Here is a 24,714-nt window from a genome sequence, read left to right on the forward strand (position 1 = left end):
ACTGGAGCCCTTACTTATGCCTACTCTGTCCCCAGGAATTACATTTCCAGCCACTGATGTAAACGCTGATCTTTCTGCACACCCCCCCCCCCCAATTTGGATGCTTCATATACTGTGTGTATATATGGTTTTTATTTGCTTTGTGGCCTTGGGCAAGCCCTGAAAGGCTGTCAAGGTAAAGTTTTTATCCTGTCTCACAAGGACATTTTAAACATTCAATAAAATCTTAGATCTTAAAACAATTTGTCTAATCTCCAAACAGATTGTGTTCTCAGTGAATGCCGAGAGAAATGGGTTGTAGAAATTGTGGTCCTATGCCGATGTGGCATGGACAGAAACTGCCCATAATGAGAGCACTGGACCTGAGGTCTAATGCGGTCATGGTCTTTTCTGCTGGTGCTGCTGGTGTCCAAGTCAGGCTTTTTCTCTTGCCTCATGATGGGATTTGAGAATTACTAGTTTATTAAATGTTTCAGAGAGAGCACGCATGAGTAAGCAGGGGAGGGGAAGAAAGAGAGGGAGGGAGAGAATCTCAAATAGGCTCTGCCCTGTCAGCACAGAGCCTGACGTGGAGCTTGAACCCATGAACCGTGAGATCATGACCTGAACCGAAATCAAGAGTTTGACACTTAACCAATTGAGCCATCCAGGCACCCAGAAAAGTACTATTTTAAAAATCAGAAAAGTAGGAGTCATCCATTGTCCTCCACCTACATGTACAGATAAAGGTGAAGATCCTTTTGAACACCAACTCTGTCTCATTCTCTTCTTCACAAGTACTCTTGTACCAGGAGACTAATTCCCATACCATTCCTATACTTCTGTTGATGGATATAAACAATATTGCATTGATGTTTAATTACATAAAGGTATTATCTAAATGCATTGGTTTTCCATTGTTTGTCTATCCATATTGGTATATGTAAACAATGTAGATAGACTGAAAACACTCGTGATACATACATATACACAGAAATGTGTGTAGTTCAACACAGATTAACACAGTATAAACACACAATGACATGCATATATACAATGCCTTCTGTGTGTCAGGTTAAAGGTATATACATGTATACATATGTGCACACATACCAAAAGGTTGAGATACAGGTTTGTAAACCATATACATCTATATAGAGCTCTATATATCTAAACCTGATTTCTTTAACCTGATATAATAGTCGTATATATGCACTTCATTCGAATGATCTAGTGATAGAAGCCATCTAAAACCCTAATATTTGACTTTTTATGTATCACTATAACCTATGACCTTATAAATCTCTTCTCATATAGGCGTATTTAAAGCAGCCACCGTGTACATGTAGTGCATATGGTTTTAAAACAACCAATAGAAGGGGCACCTGGGTGGCTTAGTCGGTTAAGCGTCCAACTTTCACTTAGGTCATGATCTCGCGGTTCGTGGGTTTGAGCCCCGCGTCGGGCTCTGTGCTGACTGCCAGCTCAGAGCCTGGAGCCTGTTTCAGTCTGTGACTCCCTTTCTCTCTGACCCTCCCCTGCTCATGTGGTCTCTCTCTCCTAGAAATAAATAAATAATTTAAAAAATCCAAACCAATAGAAGGATGACAATTATAACAAGAGGGAGCTGGGTTGGCTGGGCATGAAGAAATTAGCTCAACCCCAGCACAGTAAGACACTTTACACAGTATAATGTGTAAAATCACTATGACAAATGTAAGCAAGATAAGCTACTGGTCTCACTGGGTGTGTAGGGGGTCAAGAAGTAATAAGCCACCAGCTGAGCTAACCATGTTATCTCTCTTCACCTGTAAAGCCTCCAATGGGTGTTTCTCCCTTGATGAGAAGGCTCTGCTGATCCCAAGAATGCTGGTTTTAAACATCCAAATTGGACGATCAGACGCTTAATCTGTCAGTGTGTCAATCAAGTGACTATGTTCCCTGCTCCCTTGCCTTCTGTCTTTCTGAACACATCTCAGGACACAGGTCTTCCATCTCACAGTTCAGGAGAACCTAAAGTTTAAATTGAGTTTTGTGGCATCGGACGACATTGTTAAATGCATACTGAGACTATGAAATGATTAAAAAAGAAAAATGGCCCAGGACAAGTTTTTAACCAGGTGCAGGAAAAGAGTTCACATCTGAAACTAAATTTGAACAGATTAAGAGAATGCTGTATGATTCGGTCTCTTGAGTCATGATTGTTTAGTGGAATAAATTGACCAAGTAGAAGCATATAAAGCTTCTACTTTAATGTTAAAAAACATTAAAGAAGAATATAGAAACACCCGAGAAGAAACCACAAGTCAGCCTCTACAGACTTGTAAAATTACTCCATCATCCAAAGCTGCAAACGAGCACTGTCCCCAAAAGAATACAAAGGTAATTCTCTTTTGCCTCCTTCTGAGTTTTGGGTCATCTCTCTGCCATTGCTCACCTTACTTCCCTGCATCTCCCATCCTCCCCCAAACTCTACTCCCGTCCTCCTCTTCCTGCTGCACCTTATGGCCTTAAATACACTCTTCTTTCCCTCCTCCAACAGAAGACCCCCAAATACCCCCAAATGAAGAGAGGGGGTGGGAGCTGGAAGGAAAGCTTAAGGATAGAAGCATTTCACTTTTGGGCCCCCATGCCATCAACTTAGGAGTTGGGTTTCTTCAAGTCAGCAACTCAAGTGTCCATTGCTATAGGAATGAACTCAATGTGGTCCATCCACATGATGAAATAGGGTTCCTAAAAAGCAAGCAAATTCTGACAGCAACTGCAACATGGATGAACCTTGGGGGGATTATGCTAAGTGAGGTAACTCAGCCCACAGGAAGACAAATACTGTATGATCTCAATTTTTCAAGGTCCCCAGGGTGGTCAAATTTGTAGAGACAGAAAGTAGAATAGTGGTTGCCAGGGGCTGGGGGTGGGAGATCTGGGGAATTAGTGTAGTGGGGACAGAGTTTCAGTTTGGGAAGATAAAGTTCCATGGATGGTTGATGGGGATGGTTACACAACAGTGTGAAGCTACTTAATCCCAATGAACTGCACTTTAAAATGGCTAAGCAGTGAGTTTTTGTTATGTCCATCTTACCACACAGTAAAAATCACAAGAGAAAGAGACTGAGAAAGTCACTTCATCTCTCATCTGTGGAGAAGAGGGAAGAAAACCTGCCAGGGCTTCTGCAGCTGTGATAAAAGGGATAAAGAACTAAGCCAAGGAGCATCTAGTTCACAAGAGGATGTTGAGAGGAAAGGCTGAAGTCTAGATTATTAACCTCAGAACGATATTTACAGGTCCTTACCACACAATGGCCATTTTACATATCATTCTGTGTAATTTTTGCAAGACCCGAGATTGATGCTGTCAGACCCAAGTTGTAATGAACAAATCATCTTAAAGTGTATAAAAATCACTACCTGAGAAGCAGTGGGGTCATCATCAAAAGCCACTGTGAATGTTTCCATTCCACAGAACCTGTTTGTCTCACCAGATTCAACTTAGGGGATCCTTTACTCAACCACGTCCCCTCTAGCACATCATGAAGGGGATGCTCTCTGCTTCTAACCTCAACTCTACACTACCCCTGCCTTACCCTCCCCATGGCCGCACCCTAGTCCTGACCACAACTACCCACCCTTTTAAGATGGCAAAGTATCAGGTGTGAAAAAGGAGAGGGAGTGGGTAGGTGGTCTTCCTCATAATCATGAACTTGAAGTTGAAGTGCAATTGGTCACAAGGTAATCACTCTTTGTTGGGCGGTGGACTTCGTAACCTGTAATGAGTCTGGGAGGCAGCTCACCAGTCACAGCTCATCCAAATCCATTTAGTCCCATCCCATTCCCCTTCTGGGGTTGGGGTGGACCTATCATTGATTTTTTCTAGAAAGCTGCTTTGGCATTAGGTGGCTTTGAAATAAAACATTGTTAGAATACCCAAAGGTGAAGAACCTTTTTTATAATTGAAGTAATTCCACAGTAAATTCAGATATTCTAGAATAAATTCCTAAAACATTATTAAAATGTTAATAGAAAATTTGTAGATCCAACGATCACAGAAGAACATTCCCATGTTTTNGGGGATGGTTACACAACAGTGTGAAGCTACTTAATCCCAATGAACTGCACTTTAAAATGGCTAAGCAGTGAGTTTTTGTTATGTCCATCTTACCACACAGTAAAAATCACAAGAAAAAGAGACTGAGAAAGTCACTTCATCTCTCATCTGTGGAGAAGAGGGAAGAAAACCTGCCAGGGCTTCTGCAGCTGTGATAAAAGGGATAAAGAACTAAGCCAAGGAGCATCTAGTTCACAAGAGGATGTTGAGAGGAAAGGCTGAAGTCTAGATTATTAACCTCAGAACGATATTTACAGGTCCTTACCACACAATGGCCATTTTACATATCATTCTGTGTAATTTTTGCAAGACCCGAGATTGATGCTGTCAGACCCAAGTTGTAATGAACAAATCATCTTAAAGTGTATAAAAATCACTACCTGAGAAGCAGTGGGGTCATCATCAAAAGCCACTGTGAATGTTTCCATTCCACAGAACCTGTTTGTCTCACCAGATTCAACTTAGGGGATCCTTTACTCAACCACGTCCCCTCTAGCACATCATGAAGGGGATGCTCTCTGCTTCTAACCTCAACTCTACACTACCCCTGCCTTACCCTCCCCATGGCCGCGCCCTAGTCCTGACCACAACTACCCACCCTTTTAAGATGGCAAAGTATCAGGTGTGAAAAAGGAGAGGGAGTGGGTAGGTGGTCTTCCTCATAATCATGAACTTGAAGTTGAAGTGCAATTGGTCACAAGGTAATCACTCTTTGTTGGGCGGTGGACTTCGTAACCTGTAATGAGTCTGGGAGGCAGCTCACCAGTCACAGCTCATCCAAATCCATTTAGTCCCATCCCATTCCCCTTCTGGGGTTGGGGTGGACCTATCATTGATTTTTTCTAGAAAGCTGCTTTGGCATTAGGTGGCTTTGAAATAAAACATTGTTAGAATACCCAAAGGTGAAGAACCTTTTTTATAATTGAAGTAATTCTACAGTAAATTCAGATATTCTAGAATAAATTCCTAAAACATTATTAAAATGTTAATAGAAAATTTGTAGATCCAACGATCACAGAAGAACATTCCCATGTTTTGTTTTTAAAGAAATGGAGAAAATTTTGGATCATCTTGGATTTGGGGTTAACAATTTGTCAGATTATCAGAAATAACATNTCCCAAGTTTCCTTCACAGCATTCATGATAATACTGCTTTTATATACCTCAGATTTGTCATCTCCCTGAGAAGAATGCAGACCCATCATGGCAAGGCTCATGATCATTTGTTCCCTGCTATCTGCCATGGCACGCTGGGCCTACAGTCAGCATTAAAAAAAAAGNTCACTATCCCTGCTTTTATCTATGATGACTGACCAAAATGCACAAGGAAGAGAAGGAAAGATTTATTTCAAGGACTCTGGACTTCACTAATGTTTAATGGTGAGGAAACATGATTGATAGAAGGATCATGGCATTCGACTTACTGGAAGACCCTACTGGGTCTCACAAGGCATGTTGGCTCTTAAAACAGAAGACTCAGATTCTAAGTTCCATTATTTGCCTTACTATTTCTGTAATTTGTNAGAGCTGGAGGCAAGATGGCAAAGAAATAGGGAGCTCCGTACATTTTACTCGCCTGCATCTCTCAAAGAAAGCCTGAAGCGGTTCGACACTGAACCACAAAAATCTGGGAGAAAAAGAGACAAAGTCCACTAAGACAGCCTCATAGGTGCATGATTGCAAGGTGGGGAAGATAAACACAGGCTGGGACCTGGAGGCACAGAGGGGAGGGAGCTCCCTGCTCGGAGAGCCATGGAGAAACAAGGGAAGATAAAGAGCAGCTGAAACTGCTCATAGAACTGCACTGGAGAAAAAAAGCTCAGCCAAGATGGAGAGGGATCCTATCATCCCATCTCTAACCGCAGGGCGTTTCAGAGAGTGATCCTAATTCTAGCTGTGGTGCTTTCTTTGGGCTGGGTGCCCCGGTCCCAGGCAGCACCAGGACAAACTCCTCCCCTACTCCTCCTACTCAATTCCTGGCTGGGAAGTGGCCCAGACTGCGGGATTACATTTTAGGCGGTATCAATAAAGCGCTCGGATGAAGATCTGGAAACAAGGTAGGGCTTGGGACATAGAACACAGCCCACCTTGGCTACACCCCTGGCACAGGGAGATCAGAGCCAAACGAGTGATTTGCAACACTTGGTTTGAGAAGAGACTGTGGCACCTCCATTTTTCTCCCCACAACCACCAAGGTGGGACCTCAGGGAGCAGCTTGCAGACCCGCAGTGGAGATGAGGCCTGCCTAAAACCACGCCCATCCATGCTGGAGAGTTGCCTTCCCTCCTCCCACCCCCCCATTTTTTTTTTTTTTTTTTACTGGAGCCTGGAGCAAGACCAACATTGATGCATTGTGGTAATTAACTCTAGATCAATTCTTGCTATTCAGATATATTTTTCCCTTATCTCATTCTTATCTCTCCCCTCTGCTGGACTGGGCACACTGGTCATTGGTTTGCTTAAACAGTCACATTTAATCCATTCTCTTGATGCATACTCTACACCTCCATCCTTACCTTCCTTTCTCTCTGGAATAATCAGACTATATAGTTTCTTTGGGTAACATTATCTTCATTTCTTTCTCCTTGCCTCCTACCATCTTCTCCTCTGTCTCTCTCTGAATTAAGCCTTTTAGTCTCTCTGCCCGGCCAGTGTTCAATTTTGCTTTCTCCTCACCCTTGTAATTTCTGTCTTTGTATATGCTCTTCCATCAGCACTCCATACACCCTGCTCTTTATTTGCAGCTGGGAATTCTGGCTTTATGCTTTTCATGTCCTTTGTGGGTTTTCCCCCACTTTGGGTTTGCTTGTTTCTTGGATTTGTCTGTGTGTTTGTGTGCTTTTGTTCCCTGTGTGTTTGTCGGTTTTCCTCTTCAGGACCACCNAGAATGCTTTTAATAATGTTTACTTAGATGTGAAGTTGGTAATACAAAGTCCTGAATGTAGATTTTTCAACAACTTCCCAAAGCAGGCAAGATTCCTTGGTATCTGGGAAGATTTCTGCTAAAATATACCAAGTTTAAGGTCTTTCTCCGGGGACAAAAGAAAACCCTGCTTACCTTCCTGACCTCATCTCCAGAATACTGAATAATGTGGAGAGTGTTCTAATTAAACACTTATTTCACTGCCTGGAAGGGGCAATACAGAGCGTGGTCTAGCCTCGGCCTTTGCACGTGCTACTCCAACTTTCTTCGAACACTCTTGATCTCTTGTCACTGTCCATGTTCCCCGCCTTATATGTGGATTCCTCCTTCCAGCCTCCTTGGAATTCAAGATCAACATCACCACCTCTGCTATACCTTCTGATACCACTCTGATCACCCTTGTTTTTCTTTTTCTATCACAATCCCAAGTTTCCTTCACAGCATTCATGATAATACTGCTTTTATACACCTCAGATTTGTCATCTCCCTGAGAAGAATGCAGACCCATCATGGCAAGGCTCATGATCATTTGTTCCCTGCTANACGTATAACAAGTTTTGAAAACTTACAAGACACAGAAAACTAGCCAAAATGATGAAATGGAGGAACTCTCCTCTAAAGAAATTCCAGGAAGAAATGACAGCTAAAGAATTGCTCAAAACAGATATAAGCAACATAAATGACCAAGAATTTAGAACAACAGTCATAAAATTAACCGCTGGGCTTGAAAAAGGCATGGAAGACACCAGAGAAGCTATTGGTACTAAGATTATGGACCTTAAAAATAGTTGTGATGAATTTAAAGATACTGTAAATGAGGTGAATAAAATGGAGGCAGCCAATGCATGGATTGAAAAGGCAGAGAGGAGAATAGGTGAATTAGAAGACACAATTATAGAAAAAGAGGAAGCCAGGAAAAAGAGACAAATTGATCTAGGAGTACGAAAGAAAAATTCCAGAACAGACTGATGCAATCAAATGGAACAATATTCCTATTTTAGGAATTCCAGAAGAAGAAGAGAGTGAAAAAGGAGCTGAAGGGGTACTTGAGCAAATTAAAGCTGAGAGCTTCCCCAATCTGGGGAAGGAAACAGACATTGAAATCCAAGAGGCACAGAGAATTCCCCTCAGGTGTAACTTGAATTGATCTTCTGCACGACATATCATAGTGAAACTGGCAAAATATAAGGACAAAGAGAATTTTGAAAGCAGCTAGGGATAAAACATACAAAGGGAAACCTATCAGAGTGGTGACAGATCTATCCACTGAAACTTGGCAGGCCAGAAAAGAATGGCAGGAGACCTTCAATGTGATGAACAGAAAAAAATATGCAGCCAAGAATCCTCTATCCAGTAAGCCTGTCTTTCAGATTAGGAGAGATAAAGGTCTTCCCAAATAAACAAAAATTGAAAGAGTTCATCATCACTAAACCAGCCCTACAAGAAATCCTGACGGGGACTCTATGAGGGAAATGTTGCAAGGAACACAAGGTACCAGAGACACCACCACAAGCATGAGTCCTACAGAGAACACAATGACTCTAAACCCGTATTTTTCCAATAACAACACTGAATGTACATGAACTAAATGCTCCAATCAAAAGACGTAGGGTAGCAGAATGGATAGAAAAACAAAATCCATCTATTTGCTATGTACAAGAGACTCATTTTAGACCTGAGGACAACTTCAGATTGAAAGTAAGGAGATGGAGAAATATCTATGATGCTACTGGAAGTCAAAAGAAAGCTGGAGTAGTTATACTTATATCAGACAAAGTGGACTTTAAAGTAAAGACAGTAACAAGGGATGAAGAAGGATTCTATAATAATTACAGGGTCTATCCATCAGGAAGAGATAACAATTATAAATGTCTACACACCGAATTCGGAAGCACCTAAATACATAAAACAAACAGAAACACTCTTATGGATGAGAATGTACTAATAGCAGGGGATTTAATACTCCACTTACAGAAATGGATAGATCAACTAGACAGAAAATTATTAAAGAAACAATGGACTTGAACGACACCTTGGACCAATAGATTTGACAGATATATTTAGAACTCTACATCATGAGGGTACGGAATTCACTTTCTTCTCAAGTGCGCGTGGTACATTCTCCAAGATAGATCACATACTAGGTCGTAAAGCAGCCCTCAATAAATATAAAAGAATCGAGATCAGACCATGCACACTTACAGGTCACAATGCTATGAAACTTGAAATTAACCACAGGGAAAAGTCCGTAAAACCTCCAAAAACATGGAGGTTAAAGAACACCCTAATAAAGAACGAATGGGCCAATCAGGCAATTAGAGAAGAAATTTAAAAAATATGTGGAAACTAATGAAAATGAAACCACAACTATCCAAACTCTTTGGGATGCAGCAAAGGCAGTCCTAAGAGGAAAGTACATTGCACTCCAGGCCTATTTCAAGAGATTAGAAAAAGTGCAAGTGCAAAATCTAACAGTGCACCTAAAGGAACTAGACGGAGGGCAACAAGAGTACCCCAAACCCAGCAAAAAAAGAAATAAAAACCAGGGCAGAAATAAACAATATTGAATCAAAACAACAACAACAACAGTTGAACAGATGAAACCAAGAGTTGGTTTTTTGGAAATATAAACAAAATTGACAAACTGCTAGCCAGGCTTCTCAAAAAGAAAGCACCCAAATAGACAAAATCATGAATGAAAATGGACTTATTACAACCAATCCCTCAGAAATACAAGCAATTATCAGGGAATACTATGAAAAGTTATATGCCAACAAACTGGACAACTTAGAAAAAATGGAAATTTCTCAACACACACATACTACCAAAATTCACACAGGAAGAGATAGAAAATCTGAACAGACCCATAACTAGTGAAGAAATTGAATCAGTTATCAAAAATCTCCCAACACATAAGAACCCTGGGCCAGATGGCTTCCGTGGGGAATTCTACCAGACATTTAAAACAGAATACTCATTCTTCTCAAGCTATTCCAAAAAATAAAAATTGAAGGAAAACTTCCAGACTCATGTATGAAGCCATCATCACTTTGATTCCCAAGTCAGACAGAGACCCAGCAAAAATAGAAAACTACAGGCCAATATCCTTAATGAATACGGATGCAAAAATCCTCAACAAGATCCTTGCAAATCGAATCCAACAGCACATAAAAAGAATTATCCACCAAGATCAAGTGGGATTCATTCCCGGGTTATAGGGCTGGTCCAACATTCGCAAATCAATCAATGTGATCCATAACATTAACAAAAGAAAAGATAAAAACCCCACGATCCTGTCGATAGATGCAGAAGAAGCATTTGAGAAAATACAGTATTCCTTCTTAATAAAGACCCTCGAGAAAGTCAGGATAGAAGGAACTTAAACATCTTAAAAGCCATCTATGAGAAGCCTTCAGCTACCATCCTCCTCAATGGGGAAAAACAGAGAGCTTTCCCCCTGAGATCAGGAACACGACAGAGATGTCCACTCTCACCACTGTTGTTTAACATAGTGCTGGAAGTTCCAGCATCAGCCATCAGACAACAAAAGGAAATCAAAGGCATCAGAATTGGCAAAGAACAAGTCAAACTCTCACTTTTCACAGACAACATGATACCCTACATAGAAAACCCGACAGACTCCATCAGAAGCCTACTACAACTGATCCATGAATTCAGCAAAGTTGCAGGGTACAAAATCAACGTACAGAAATCGGTTGCATTTTTATACACCAAGAATGAAGCAACAGAAAGAGAAATCAAGAAACTGATCCCATTCACAATTGCACAAAAAACCATAAAGTATCTAGGAATAAACCTAACCAAAGATATAAGAGATCNTAAAATGAACAAATCAGGAGACTAGATGCTGGCGAGGATGTGGAGAAATGGGTACCCTCCTACACTGTGGGAATATAAACTGGTGTAGCCCCTCTGGAAAACAGGGTGGAGGCTCCTCAAAAAAGTAACAATAGAACTCCCCTATGACCCAGCAATAGCATCGCTAGGAATTTACCCAAGGGATACAGGAGTGCTGATGCATAAGCGCACCTGTACCCCAATGTTCATAGCAGCACTCTCAACAATAGCCAAAACATGGAAAGAGCCTAACTGTCCATCAACAGACGAATGGATCAAGAAGATGTGGTTTATCTATACCATGGAATACTACATGGCAATGAGAAAGAATGAAATCTGGCCTGTGTAGCAACGTGGATGGAACTCGAGGGTGTTATGTTAAGTGAAATAAGTCAGGCAGAGAAGGACAGCTACCGTATGTTTTCACTTATAAGTGGAACAGGAGAAACTTAACAGAGGACCATGGGGGATAAGAAGGGGGAAAATAGGTGGGGAGAGGGAGGCAAACCATGAGAGACTCTTGAATGCTGAGAACAAACAGAGATGATGGGAGTGGGGGAGGGGATGGGCAGTGGTTGGCATGTGGCAGTGGAGGGCACTTGTGGGGATGAGCACTGGGTGTTATATGGAAACCAACTCGACAATAAACTATGAAGGGAATTTTTTTAATTTAAAAAAGTGTTAATGAACAAATATAAATAAAAATTTAAAAGGATACCATTGAGTGACTGTTGAGTGAATTATTGAGTAGGCCCAAGAATGAGAAAAATGAGGGGACTCCTCAGCTATCCACACGTCTGCAGGACTGTGCTGCCCAATATGGTTGTCGCTACCCACATGTGGCCATTTCAGTAAATCAGCTCCTTGGTTCTATTAACCACATTTCAAGTGCCCATTGACCACATGCCACTACTGGCTATTCTATTGTACAGTAGATGTAGACTGTTTCCATCATTACTAAAGGTTCTTCTGGCCAGCACTGCTGCAGGAAACCCAACACAGGGTGAACCCAATGCTTGCTATAAAACATCAGCCCATCCACCCCCCTCTCATCAGGTGCCTCCCAGCATAAAGGTGGGGGGGGGGATTACCCAAGCTTCTGTAGTTTGCATGTTGATTTTTTCAAGGCCTTCCACAGTGTGCTGACTCCTCTGGGCTCCAAGTCATTCCCCAAAAGGTTCAGGTTTAACAGGCTTTTACTGCTTCTGAGAACAGAGGAAAGATGTTGGCAGCAAGCAGGCGTCAGATTGCACTTCTCCAACCTAGAGGTGGGTGAGAAGGGAGTGTGAAAGATGGTCCTCTAAGATTGAGAAGTTAGAAACAGATATGATACAGATCTAGGAAAACTTCTGTGGTTAAGCAGTAGAGAGCCTGCCACACACCAGACACTTCTCCAAAAGCTTGCACATAACCCATTTACTCCATATACCAATCCTATAAAGAGGTGGCCAATATCTTAAACTCCATTTGCCAGATGAGGAAACAGAATGTTAGCCTGTCCAACTGCGAAAGAAACGATGTTTGTAAAAAGTGGATGTGAGTTTATAAGATACTTGAAAGAACTAGAATAAGATTACAACCTCATGACACTTTCATCTTGTTTCTAAATTCAACACAACAAAAATCTGTATTCCTAGTAGCTGTCCAACCATATGTTCAAAGACGAAAGTGACAAAGTGTTACATCAGTTTAACATAGTGAAAATCTCCACTAAGTCTATAAAACTATGTGACAGGTGTCCATACATGAAAATTTCGAGATGAATCACTGGGTTCTACTCCTAAAGCCAAGACTACACAGTATGTTGACTAACTTTAATTTAAATAATGCTTACAGAAAAACTTTTTGATGCATGAAGAGTGGAGGGAGAGAATAGGCTTTCTTAGGGTGGAAGAGGCTGGGTAGGATCCAGAATGCTTCAAGATCAAGGTATTATTTGGTAGATAGGAAGAGAATGACAGGAGAAAGACGGACTCTGATATCACACAAATGCACCCTGTCTCCAGTCTAGCGCCACCTGCAGGGCTTTTACCAGCACCTTATACTGTGTATTGTTGACCTTGATCATGAACTTTTAATAGTATTCCTGTGGTCATCCAGGCCAGTGTTTCTCAATGAGAGGCGATCCCTCCCCTCCCCCCACAGGGGAGACTGAGAAAAGTCTGCAGACTAGGAAGGTGCTATTGCCATCTGGTGAGCGGGAGCCAGGGACGCTGCTTAGCATCCTATAGAACCGAGGACCGCCCACCAGCCCAAAGCACAGGTAGTGCTGAGGTTGAGAAACCCGGGTTTGATGGTAAAGATGGAAACTTGTGAATACAGGTAAGTCATGCAGGTGCCTTCTTTAAGGCCACAACTTTGGAGAATGAAACTGAATGAAAGTGAGCGGAGTACCAGGCAGGAGTTTGTCATTAAAGACAACATGATAACTGTGGCAAACATTCTACTCATTTCTGCATCCAGGGAGAAGCACCTAGAAAGTGAGGGCTTCAAACCGGACCATCATTCTTTAAGGTACAGAGAAGACCTTGAATCACTTGTGTAAATCTGAGGGCTTCTCCTTTACCTGCAGGATAAAGAGTAGTCCACCTCAAGATACTTCTTGAAGGAGAAGGATGTAGTGAAAAGCAGTGACTTGTGACTTACTTATGGGCATAATGCCCTCAAGGTCCATCCATTAAATACACATGGAAGGATTTCCACAGAGAAAGAAATACTTGTAGAATCTCTTAACATTTTTGAGAGTAAGTAGAATCACTGCCTATGTGAAAAATAGCTATCATGTAAGCCACACTTAACCAAAACACCTATTCCTGGAGTCTAAACCATCTTAGTTTTCTAAACACACACATTACTTTCCTCTTATATAGAAAAGACCCTCCGGCCATGAAACATGCTGTACCTGCCCCCGCCCCCAACCTAGTATCTAAAAGGTACCAATTGAAAAGAGTATTTACAATATGCCAAGGAGGGGGTAAGTGGAATGAACTTCTGTCTCTGAACTTGAGGCTTATCGTTGAGCAGAAGAGATTTTTTTTAAAAAAATTTTTTAGCATTTATTCAGTTTTGAGAGACAGAGAATGAGTGGGGAAGGGGCAGAGAGAGGGAGACACAGAATCTGAAACAGGCTGAGCCATCAGCACAGAGCCTGATGTAGGGCTTGAACCCACAAACTGTGAGATCATGACCTGACCTGAAGTCGGATGCTTAACTGACTGAGCCACCCAGGCGCCCCCAGAAGAGATTTTTAACAAGAGAATTTAATCCTTTGTTCCTCGCCTTCCTGAACCTCCAGGTGACCACATCTATTCCTTCCTCATCCCAAGAGTAGAGATGGGGCCTTCCCAGGAAGAGAACAGTGTCAACTCACCCAAGTGTGTTCAATGCACTATTCGGATGTTTTAGGACCTCACACAGGTGTTTCACGCCATCATCCTGAATATTATTGCTCCCAATATCCAAAATTTTCACGTTAGGATTGTGCTGGAGGGCATTAGCAAGCTCCTGGCAACCCTCCGCTGTGAAAGAACAATTTGACAAACTGCAAAACAAACAGAAAGGGAAAGAGAATAATCCTGGAATCTTTAGACCTTGTTCTATATACCTGAGCCCATCTCATGGTCTTCCAAGGAAAGGAGAGATGCCAAAGTCAGACTTCTCATCCACAGTACTGGGAAGAAAAGGGTGCTGATCAGTAGGTCTGAGACACCCTAGGCACTCTATCTACCCCTGGTAGAAATGAAGTAGACAGGACAATAGCATAGCCCACTCCCCATGCCATCTATAGGGAGCTTGCCCCTGGTTTCCTCTGGATCTCACCTGATGCACCTTTGCTGATTTTGCTTTTTCTCCCTTCATTGTAATAAACCACAGCCACTAATTGGCTGCATGCAAAGTTGAGTTCTCTGTGAGTCATCAGGCTCACGGGCTGGCCTTGGGACCCCCAGCACACATTGTGGTTGGTCCTTATCATCCCAGTAACCCACCCTCATGCACCCCTCCAATAGAACCCAAAGCTTCTCTGTGTGAGCAACAATCATGTCTACACCCAGGACTCCACCCCCATCTGGAACCCGGGCATCTGTAGGTCAATTCACATGCTCTCTTCTCATCCTTTGAAGGGCAGGGAGGCAAACCTACTCCAGGTTCTGGAGGCTGCAGTCTGGATGACTCAAGGCCTTACACAGAAACTTTACTCCCTCATCTCTCAGGTTATTCCTCCTCAGGTTCAGATGGGTCAAACTCTTGTTCTCAAGGAGAGCATCTGACAAGTACCTGCAACTGGGTGCACCGAGCTGGCAGAACCAGAGCCTGTGGGGCAAGAGCCATAAAGAGAGATGCTCAGGAAAGCAACCCAAACCAAGACCACTGGAGACACAAGCCTCAAGCCCCACCTTGACTTGGGTTTAACCATGGTGTCCCCCTGAACCCGCATCCAGGATATGCGGAGTATCTGTGCTAACATATCCTTCCCCAGACTTCTGTAATGAGCCCACCGTGAACATTCTGGTCCTTTGTGTTTGGTTTCAAAAAGTAATAATAAAGGGATGCTCAAAGCATACCAAGTTTGAGTAACGCAAAGGGAGTAAGTTCTGAAGATGTACCACATAGAGTTGCGCATATAGCTAACAATACAGTATTGTGTCAAGTTTTCCAAGATTTACATTTTTCTGTGTACTTACATTTTCTATGTTGAGTGTTAACCATAAAAAAATAAAAAGGGTATGGGAGAACACTTCAGAAGGAGATGGATAGGTTTACAGCCTTAACAGTGGTGTTCGTCTCATAGGTGCGTCCTTCTCTCCTAACTCATCAACTTGTATATATTAAGTATGTATGACTTTTTTTTCCCCACAGGTCAAAGAAGTTTAATGTGAGAATTTTTTTAAGTTTAAGTGAAACTAAAAAATAAGTAGAAGGGAAAACACTTTAAATGAGCTTGAGGGAAGAGGATTAGGAGGAACACAACGGAGAACCATGGGGGAGAAGAAAGGGAAAAATAGTGGGGGAGAGGGTGGGAGGCAAACCATGACAGACTCTTGAATGCCAAGAACAAACTGAGGGCAGATGGGTGGGGGGGAGGGGAAGGGGGACGATGGGCATGGAGGACGGCACTTGTTGGGATGAGCACTGGGTGTTATCTGGAAACCAACTTGACAATAAACTATTTAAAAAGATAATAAATAAATAAATGAGCTTGAGGGAGCTGGGAATGAATCCAAGGCTCTGGGGCCAGTGAGATATGGGTTAACAGGCCGCTCAGCCATTAGTAAGTGGTGTCAGGCACCTGGCATTATTCCCTCCAGCCCTCATTTCTCACTAAGGGGGAAATTATGATGTTCTGTTACAGCACTGACAAGCCAAAGAGCCATGATATGTTGTGTGCAATACAACTTGTAGGAGATATAGAATATATATATGTGTTATGTATGCAGAGTATATTTTATAGAGTTTGTATATATTAGATGTATAGGTATTATATAACACATTTATACATGGTGTACATATGATAATGTTTCTGTGTAACATACATATGAATTGTATATTTTACATTAATATATAGTTATAGAGACACATAACAGATTATATATGCATTAGATATAGTATACATGCTTGAGATATGTAGCATATATTAGATATGTATGTGTTATATAAGATAAAAGTTGTATACATATGTTATCATGTAACATATCACATATAATTTGTAGTTATGTAAGATTTTTATCTATTTCATATATTATATATTAATATATATTTGAGTATCTTATATAGCTACAATTATAAGTGGCATAAATATAATGTAACCTCTAACTGTCATATGTCATATTAGTTCATATTACATGTGTATGAATTACCTACTAATATTCTGGTTCTTTGAAGCTCTATGCTGAGAGTGCTAACCCTTTAGTGCCACTCAGATTCTATGGTCTTTTACTACACACCCCCTTGGTTGTGCCTCAAGACCCTTGGCCTTTCTATCCTTTCACGCTCACCTGAACAATATCCAGTTGCAGGAAAACCCATCTCTCTGTCTCTTCCACACCTGACCCAGGGCAGCAGAATGAAATCACACTTGGCACCTACCACTGCCAGTGGACTCATCTCCACCCAAAAACCTCCTGGAGACCTACAGTCCTACATACATACAACAGCTCCACGTGGCTCATTAATAGGCGTCTCATGTTCCCATGTCCCAATCCTAACACCTAAACCTCATCTTCTCGTCTTCCCCATGTCAGAAAATGGCAGCACCTTTGACCCAGCTGACAAACCCGCCCCCGGGAGGCCTTTCTGTTTTCTTTTCCCCCCTAAACCACCATGGACCCATCAGTGGCTCTACCTTCAAGTCTACCCTGAAGTGCCACCACCTCACCTGGCCGATTCGTGCTCATCTTCTTGCTTCATCAACAGGCACTTGCTTCTCCTGATTTTGCTTCCATTTTAGTCTACCCTTTAGCAGCAGCCTGAGTGATCTTTCAGAGTCTGTGCGTGTCTAACTTCCAGTCCTCAGAAGACTTTCCACCATGCTCCAAACAAAATAGATTCCTACACGGCCAGGGCGTATTTCAGGCATCACCCATTATCCCCCTCGCTCATGCTACTCCAGCCTTTGTAGTCCTCTGGCTATTCATAAAGCACTCCAGCCTCAGGTCCTTTCCCTTTCTTCCTTTTCTGTGTGTGGTTTCTCCATTCTCTGCTTCAGTGTCACCTCCTCCGGGTGGGAGACATGACCAAGAAACCAACGCACCACTCCTTGTCTACTCATTCCACTTTGACTTCCTTGCTGAACTACTGGTTTTGTGTTTTGGTATCTCACTCATCAGTCTACACCCTCCTCACAGGCACGAAGCTTGTCTGTCTTATCTACCACCTCAACCTTGGTGTCCAGTTCTGTGTCTGGAGATTGGAGCTCAGATATCAGTTGCTTCAGTCATAATTTCCTGGTATCCTTGTTAAAATTGAATTCCTTGGCACAACCCCCAGAGACCAAGTCAACAAATTGGGGGTGCTACACAGAATCTGTGTTTAGAACGGGGCCAGGCACATAGAGTACTTGCTCAACGTGTTTTAGTGTTCAATTATGTAAATAGGTCCCGAATGGAGGAGCCGTTGTTTTCCTCCATGCCCACCCCCAAGCAGAGTCATTTCTAGAAACAGAGCCAGGGGACACTCACACCAATCTCTCTAAAGCACATTCGGGGTGAATCAGGGAAGCACACAGGAGCCTCACGCCATCGTCTCTGAGCGGATTAAATCCCAGGCACAGTCGAGTTGTTCTCTGGGTCCTGGTGAGGTGCAAAGTGAGATCCTGATAGCTGGCAGCTGACAAGTTGCATTTCTCCAGGCTGCAGAAGATACAGGTAAAAGGGTCAGCCTCAGCCATGCCTACTTTTTCTTTCTCAAACTCTCAGTCCCTTAGGCCACTCATCTGGGACCCAAACATCATGGAAAGATTAAACTGGATAAACAAAAACTTCAAAGAGAAAAAAGTGGGTCAAGGTAAGGTTTCTCATTCTCAACCCTACTGACCTTTGGGCAAGAACATTCTTTGTGGTGCTGGGGCGGGGAGGGGAAGGGGTTCTCTCCAGTGGGTTGAAGGATAGTGATCACACCTAGTCTTCACCCACTAGATGCCAATAGCATTTCCCCCTCCCAATTGTGAGAACCAAGTCAGTGTCCAGACATTGTCCCCTGGAGGACAAGATCACCCCCAGTTAAAACCACTGGGTTTAGGGAAGGCTGGCAGGAGAGACACCCACAATCAAGGTGAGGACAAAGCTGGCCAAGACAGAGCCCTAAGGAGGAAGGTGGAAAGAGTGAAGATGGGAAAGGTGTCCGTGGGATGGGTAACTACAATGGGAGGGGTCCCCACGACTCCCCAAAGATGGTATTTTGACAAGGCAGGAAGGCTTACGACAGCTCCTTCAGGGAAGACTCGGGCATCTCCGAGGGCCCTGGCAGACTTTTCACCTCAACACCAGAGAGATCATTGTCCCCCAGGCTGAGGAAGCGCACACTCGAGTTCTTGCGGAGCTCCAGAAAGAGATGACGACAGACTAGCGGGGTGAGGCCACATGATTCCAACCTACCAGAGAGGCCCCAAGACAGGCAGTTGCTCCCAGGAAGAAGGATCCTCATTTGGAGGCCCCCTTACTCCACAAGTAAAAGCTGATTTCTCCTTGTTCCTCACCCTTTCCCCTGGCAGGATGGCCAGTGCTACTCCGAGTGTGGTCCAAGCTCCCACGCCACCTCAGAGCCTGTTAGAAATACTACCAGCCACTCCCTGCCAAGAAGCCCTGCTGGATCTGACGGGGGTGGGTGCCAGGACCCTGCCTTTTAACATGCCCCCTCAGGTGGCTCTGGTAGACAAGAATTTTGCAAAGCACTGCTCTATACCCACATGCTCATTCCCTTTGCTCAGCTTTCTCTGCAGCCTTTTGCAGAGTCCTGTGCTCCCAATGTATCCCTGAACTGTGGGGTGACCTTGGGGACAGACTTGGAAAACCAGAGACTTACCACAGATACTGGAGGTTGCAGGCTGAGTGCCTCAAGGTTTTAAAGATCATCGTGGACACGGGAATTACCAGGTTGTTCGAGCTCAAGTTCAGGTGTGTCAGCCTGTGGTTACCATACAGGACAAGGACAAGTTCCTTCAGAATCCTCACAGGAGTTACTGATTTGCACCTGAGGAAGAGAGGGGGGTGAGGAGACTGGCCTCATGGGCGGGAGTGCTTCCTCATATTCTTGCCTTTCTACCGAGCTCGCACGTGCACACACGCGCGCGCGCACACACACACACACACACACACACACTCAAGCACATACTTATAGACGAGGAATTAAAAAACNTACTCTTCTTGGGGGTGGGGGTGGGGTGGCCCCCACACCAACCCAATAAGGTTTAGTGAGAACACCTCTGTCCTCTTGTTTTCTCTTCAATTTATTTCTCTTCGTCTTTAGGACTAAGTGGTAAGACGGAAAGGGGGAAGAGTGAAAAAGCAGATCCTCAAACAGGATGTTTTAAGCTGCCTCCTACGTGTTAGATCCAGTTCCCTCAGGTTTGAGAAGAGTCATTACTGCCAAATCCTCACCTCTGAACTCACTGACTCAGCACATACGTCTGATTTTCAGACCCTGAGGTAGCGCTGAATTGCACAAGCACAGCAGGACCAAACTATTTGGACTGAACTCCAGAGCATCCAACCCAATGCCTTCTTCTCCAAGAGCCATGCACTCTGTCCTTGGTCAGGTAGCTCTTCCCCGGCTCCTCTTTCGAGGGCCACCTCCATTGGTCCCAACTGGAGATGCTGTGATCTCTTCTTACATCATGTGGGAGAAGCTTCAGTCCAAAGCAATACTCCAGCCCCAACAAGTAGGTCTTGACTCAAGTATCTTTTTAGATAGAAGAAGGGCTTCTCCTATCTAAAAATACAAAGCCTCCTCTTTCACACCCTGAGTCCCTGAATGGATTTCCTCCCGCTTTAGGAGAGGTCACAGTCTCATACACTACTCTGGTCATTTATGTTGGTTTCTCCAACACTGTGAGCTCCACGAAGGCAGGAATGATCTGGTCTGCTCACTGCTACAGCCTCAGAACAGAGGAGGGATGCCCAATAAGCATTCACTCAATGAACAAATGCCAACTACCCACATTTCCTTAAGACACAGCACTTCACCTAGCCTCCATAGGAACTCTGGTTCTCCTCAAGTGCTTTGTCTTGATCATATCCTACAAGTCTTCTACTGCTTCATATCCAGCTCAAAACAGCAGCCTCATGCAGAGGTCTTATGGGGAAGCTAGTTTGTAATGCATTTCTCATGCAAGACCATGCACAACAAGGTGCTGGGTTTTTACCCAAGTAGCCATTTCACTCATAAAGCACATTTATTTTATTATCCTGAGCACCTGAACTACTTTCTGGGAAACAGACCTTCACTGCAACAGTCCAAAGGAAAACATTGGATTATCTTCCAATGGAATTTTTCAAACCGTGAGGGTCTCACACTTACGTCAATTTTTGGAGTTTGCACCTTGGATTTCTCAGCTCATAACAGAGTTTCTTCATTGCAAAAGCGTTAAGCTTGCTGTTACTCAGGTCCAGTTCACAGAGATTTCCATTGGAAAACACAGAGCAAACATCCTGCCACTGGCCTATCTTGGAATGTGGCCTCATCCTTAATGAGGGAGGGAAATAAGGGTTACTAGAGTAAGTGAACTTCAACCAACACCCAGAGTGTGGTCTATGTGAGGTGGAAACAGACCCTATGCAAGGGCAGGAATTTATTGGAGTTCTGGGTAGGAAAAAACATGACCCCAGAAGTATAGTTCTCAAAGTCCCAGATGGCTTATTCCAACAACCCTCAACCATTCTCTTCAGAGGAAGGCAACCATGTAAGTGAGGTTAGCTGGCCATTGGATAATCCTTACAAGCTCAGACTTTACGTCAAAAGGACCTAAGGTAAATTCAGATCTGTATCACCTAAGATATGATTTGTGTTCCAATTTTCCATCCCTCAATGTAGATAACAAAATGTATTCCCATAGGGTTTTGGGATTAAAAAGCGGGGTGTCTGGGTGGCTCAGTTGATTAAACATCTGACTCTTAATTTCGGCTCAGATCATGATCTCACAGTTTGTGAGTTCGAGTCCTGCATCAGGCTCTACACTGACAGTGTGGAGCCTGTTAAGGATGGATGCAGTCTCTCCCACTCTCTCTGCTCCTCCCCATTTGCACTCTCTCAAAAATAAATAAACTTAAAAAAAAAGAAAAACCTTTTAAAAAGGTTCATGTGAGGAGGGCACTCGTGGGGATGAGCACTGGGTGTTATGTGGAAACTAATTTGACAATAAACTATTTGTAAAAAATAAAATAAAAAGATTCATGTGATATTTAGAACTTAGGATAATTAGAATTCTAATTATTTAGTATTTTCTTGCTGTAGTAAGCTCTCAATGTTTATACGAATAAAAGAGCATTCAAGTCATGAATTAAACTTTTTATCTTAGATGAAGGAAGTAAAACAAAGAACACATTCTAGCACCTAAAGGATATAAAGTACTACACGCTGTGCCCAGAATTATTACAGTATTGGTTAGAGCAGTTGTTTCCAACCTTAGTGTATTTGTATTTGTGCGTACACATGCCCATGTATTCATATGTTTAACATCCCAGTTAATTCTGATCTACAGACAATTAAAAACCACTGAGGAAAGACAAAAAGAAGCCGTTCTGTAGAGAAGCATGGACTGACCTTAACAGCAGATTTGTTATCGCTTTTAGAATGTTTGGTCAATCACAACCACTGATAACACAACAACATATCCCCAATTTTTCATAGAAGAACTTGGACAGAGCCTGGGGAGAAGAAATCTGGGAAGGAAACAGCATTGCATTACTCACTCCAGAGTTTCCAAGTTGAAAGTCAATTCCATCTGAGGGATGGTACCGTTGACAGAAAGCCTTAGCTTATTTAAACTTTGACAGTGCTTTAGGCAAAACGAAGAAACCTGGAGTTGTAGATTCCCAAAAATATCAAGGTCAGCTTCAAGGAGATGACTCAAAATCTGTCTTACAAAATTTTCCTCCTGAGTCTCATATAAGCACTCAAAAAAGTGTAGAAATTCAAAACAGTTGGAGATGAGGTCATAGCTTTCTAATTCTTCTGCCCATTCCAGTAATTCATCCATTATCCGAGGATTCACTTTACAACGCAAAGTATCTTCCAGTTCTTCTGCTAGGTTTCTTTTTAAAAGGCCAAAGAAAAACAGAGCCATCTGATTCCAGTAGAAGTTTGTGTCAGCCAAGGCATCATTCAGAAGCACCTTCATCTCTTGGTGCTTTGGAGGACCACCAACAGATCCTCTCATTCCCCTCAGCACATAGAACATGGCCCCCAAAAACACCTGGAAACTCTGGTGAGTGAAAGTAACACAATCCTCACAGTCACTGACCTTTCGAAGAATATTCAACCTGAGGAGAGAACCAATGACAGTTTCTTCCAGATGCCTGTGTTTGAGGTCCTTCTTTGCAAATGTGAACTTCCAAAACCACATTCCCTCTGCAGCCAGAGAGCAGAGGGCTCTCCACTGATCTGGCCAGCTCTGGTCCGACAAACTCACCTCCACTGTGGCGAACAAACTAGAGAAAAAGTAGACATACAGACTGGTGGTGGTCTGGGTGCTTAGCTGGAAGTGAGGATTTCTCGCCATTTGCTGCTTCAGACAGGAACACACGGTCCAGCACACCATGGGGGCAGAGCAGAAGTGAAAGAGAGTTTCGTTCTTTCTTACCCAATGCAAGATTTTCTTAGCTTTGTTTTGGTCACCAAAGTACCTGATGAAATACTCCTCCCGGTCTCCCTCTGTGAACCCTAAGATCTGTACAAACCATGGATTCAGTAACAAGTTTTTAAGATCGTTGGTTCTATACTCCTTGGTTGTGATCAGTAAGGTAGCCAGGGGAACCAACTCTTTCTTCAACAAGTAGAACAGAATTCTGTTGACTGGGAGTTCTTGGTACCAGTCTTCACATGGTGGGCTGCCATCCAAATTGGAGGGCATGTCCATTTCTTCAAAGCCGTCAATGACAAACAGGAGCCTCTCAGAGCAACTCTTGACCTCTTCAATGGGGGCCTGGGAGTCAGGCCAGTCCCAGGAAAGCAGGCCAGCTAATGTGGTATCCTTCATCTCTTTAACTTTATGGCAGCTGATAAAGAAAACATAGGAGAATCTCTGTTGAAAGAGAAAGCCCTCTGCCCAATGCAGCACAGCCTTCATTGCCAAGGTGGTCTTCCCGACCCCTGCTAGGCCCTCCAAGACGATAGTCTGTGGCTGGGCTCCAGTCCTGTTAGGATACAGGAGGCTCTTCAGTTCCTCATGTTCCTTTTCAGTCACGTTGCGGAGATATATATGGTCTTCAGGCCAAGGGATGTTGTCCCACATCATCAATATTTTAGCCTTCATTCTCTCTCTGTATCTTCTTCTGTGGTCTAAGAACAGAGGAGTCAGGCAAAACAGAACACAGTAAGGGTCAGAAAGAGTTTCATCCTCAAGAATACTAAGTCCTTATATAAAGCCTTGAACAAGACAAGTTCTGTTTTTGAGGGTCTAACTTTTGGAGGATGGGTGTGTGGTGGTAGAAAGTAGCCAAGGTAGAAGTAAATAGTTTAAGGATATAGACAAAAAACGCAAGAGGACACAACAGAGACGGAGAATGTCCTCTGAAAGGGGAAAGGGATCTTGAGAGGCTTCTGAAGGAGAGTTAATACCATAATCATGAGAAGACACCAGTCCAAGATGTAGAAGGAGAGGCTTCCAGGCAGAGTGAAGAGCTAGTGCAAGTGCCCGCAGACAGAAAGGACATTCTAGAGCACAGTGAGCAAGATGTCCAATAGGTAAACTAAACTCTGGGGAAGGGCTGGTCAGGAGTATCTTTGTTCTAAAGGCCAAGAAGTCATCATCTACACGTCTTAAAGGTCACTGTTGCTTGGAGAGGGGATTATGGTGCAGGAAGCCCACGTATGAAGCTGCTTCCATCATCTAAGTGAAGATGGGTAGGTTTGGTCTAACATACACATTGATAGCATAACAGCAACAACAGGTCCCTGGTTTTTTTGTGGAAGCACTTGACAAGGCCTGTGAAGAACTCAAACAGAAGTGTATAAAATGAATGGAGGGTGCCTGGGTGGCTCAGTTAAGTGACTGACTTCAGCTCAGGTCATGATCTCACGATTTGTGAGTTTGAGCCCTGAGTTGGGCTCTGTGCTGACAGTTCAAAGCCTAGACCCTACTTCAGATTCTGTCTCCCTCTCTCTGCTCCTCCCCGCTCACGCTCCATGTCTCTCTCTC

General features: G+C 43.2%; 1 protein-coding gene across 1 annotated transcript in view; it reads right to left on the reverse strand.

The window, feature by feature from the left end:
• Positions 1-11,952: 11,952 nt before the first annotated feature.
• NLRP13 (NLR family pyrin domain containing 13) overlaps positions 11,953-24,714 on the reverse strand; it is a 30,271-nt gene continuing 17,509 nt past the window's right edge. Inside the window, 7 exon segments of the mRNA XM_077756945.1 lie at positions 11,953-12,127; positions 14,236-14,406; positions 15,006-15,176; positions 18,041-18,211; positions 18,781-18,951; positions 19,383-19,550; positions 20,877-21,041. Coding sequence (XP_077613071.1) covers positions 11,953-12,127; positions 14,236-14,406; positions 15,006-15,176; positions 18,041-18,211; positions 18,781-18,951; positions 19,383-19,550; positions 20,877-21,041 — 1,192 coding nt within the window.

Source organism: Crocuta crocuta, unplaced genomic scaffold, assembly GCF_008692635.1.
Source record: "Crocuta crocuta isolate KB4526 unplaced genomic scaffold, BGI_CrCroc_1.0 scaffold142, whole genome shotgun sequence".
In the NCBI taxonomy this organism is placed as follows: Eukaryota; Metazoa; Chordata; class Mammalia; order Carnivora; family Hyaenidae; genus Crocuta; species Crocuta crocuta.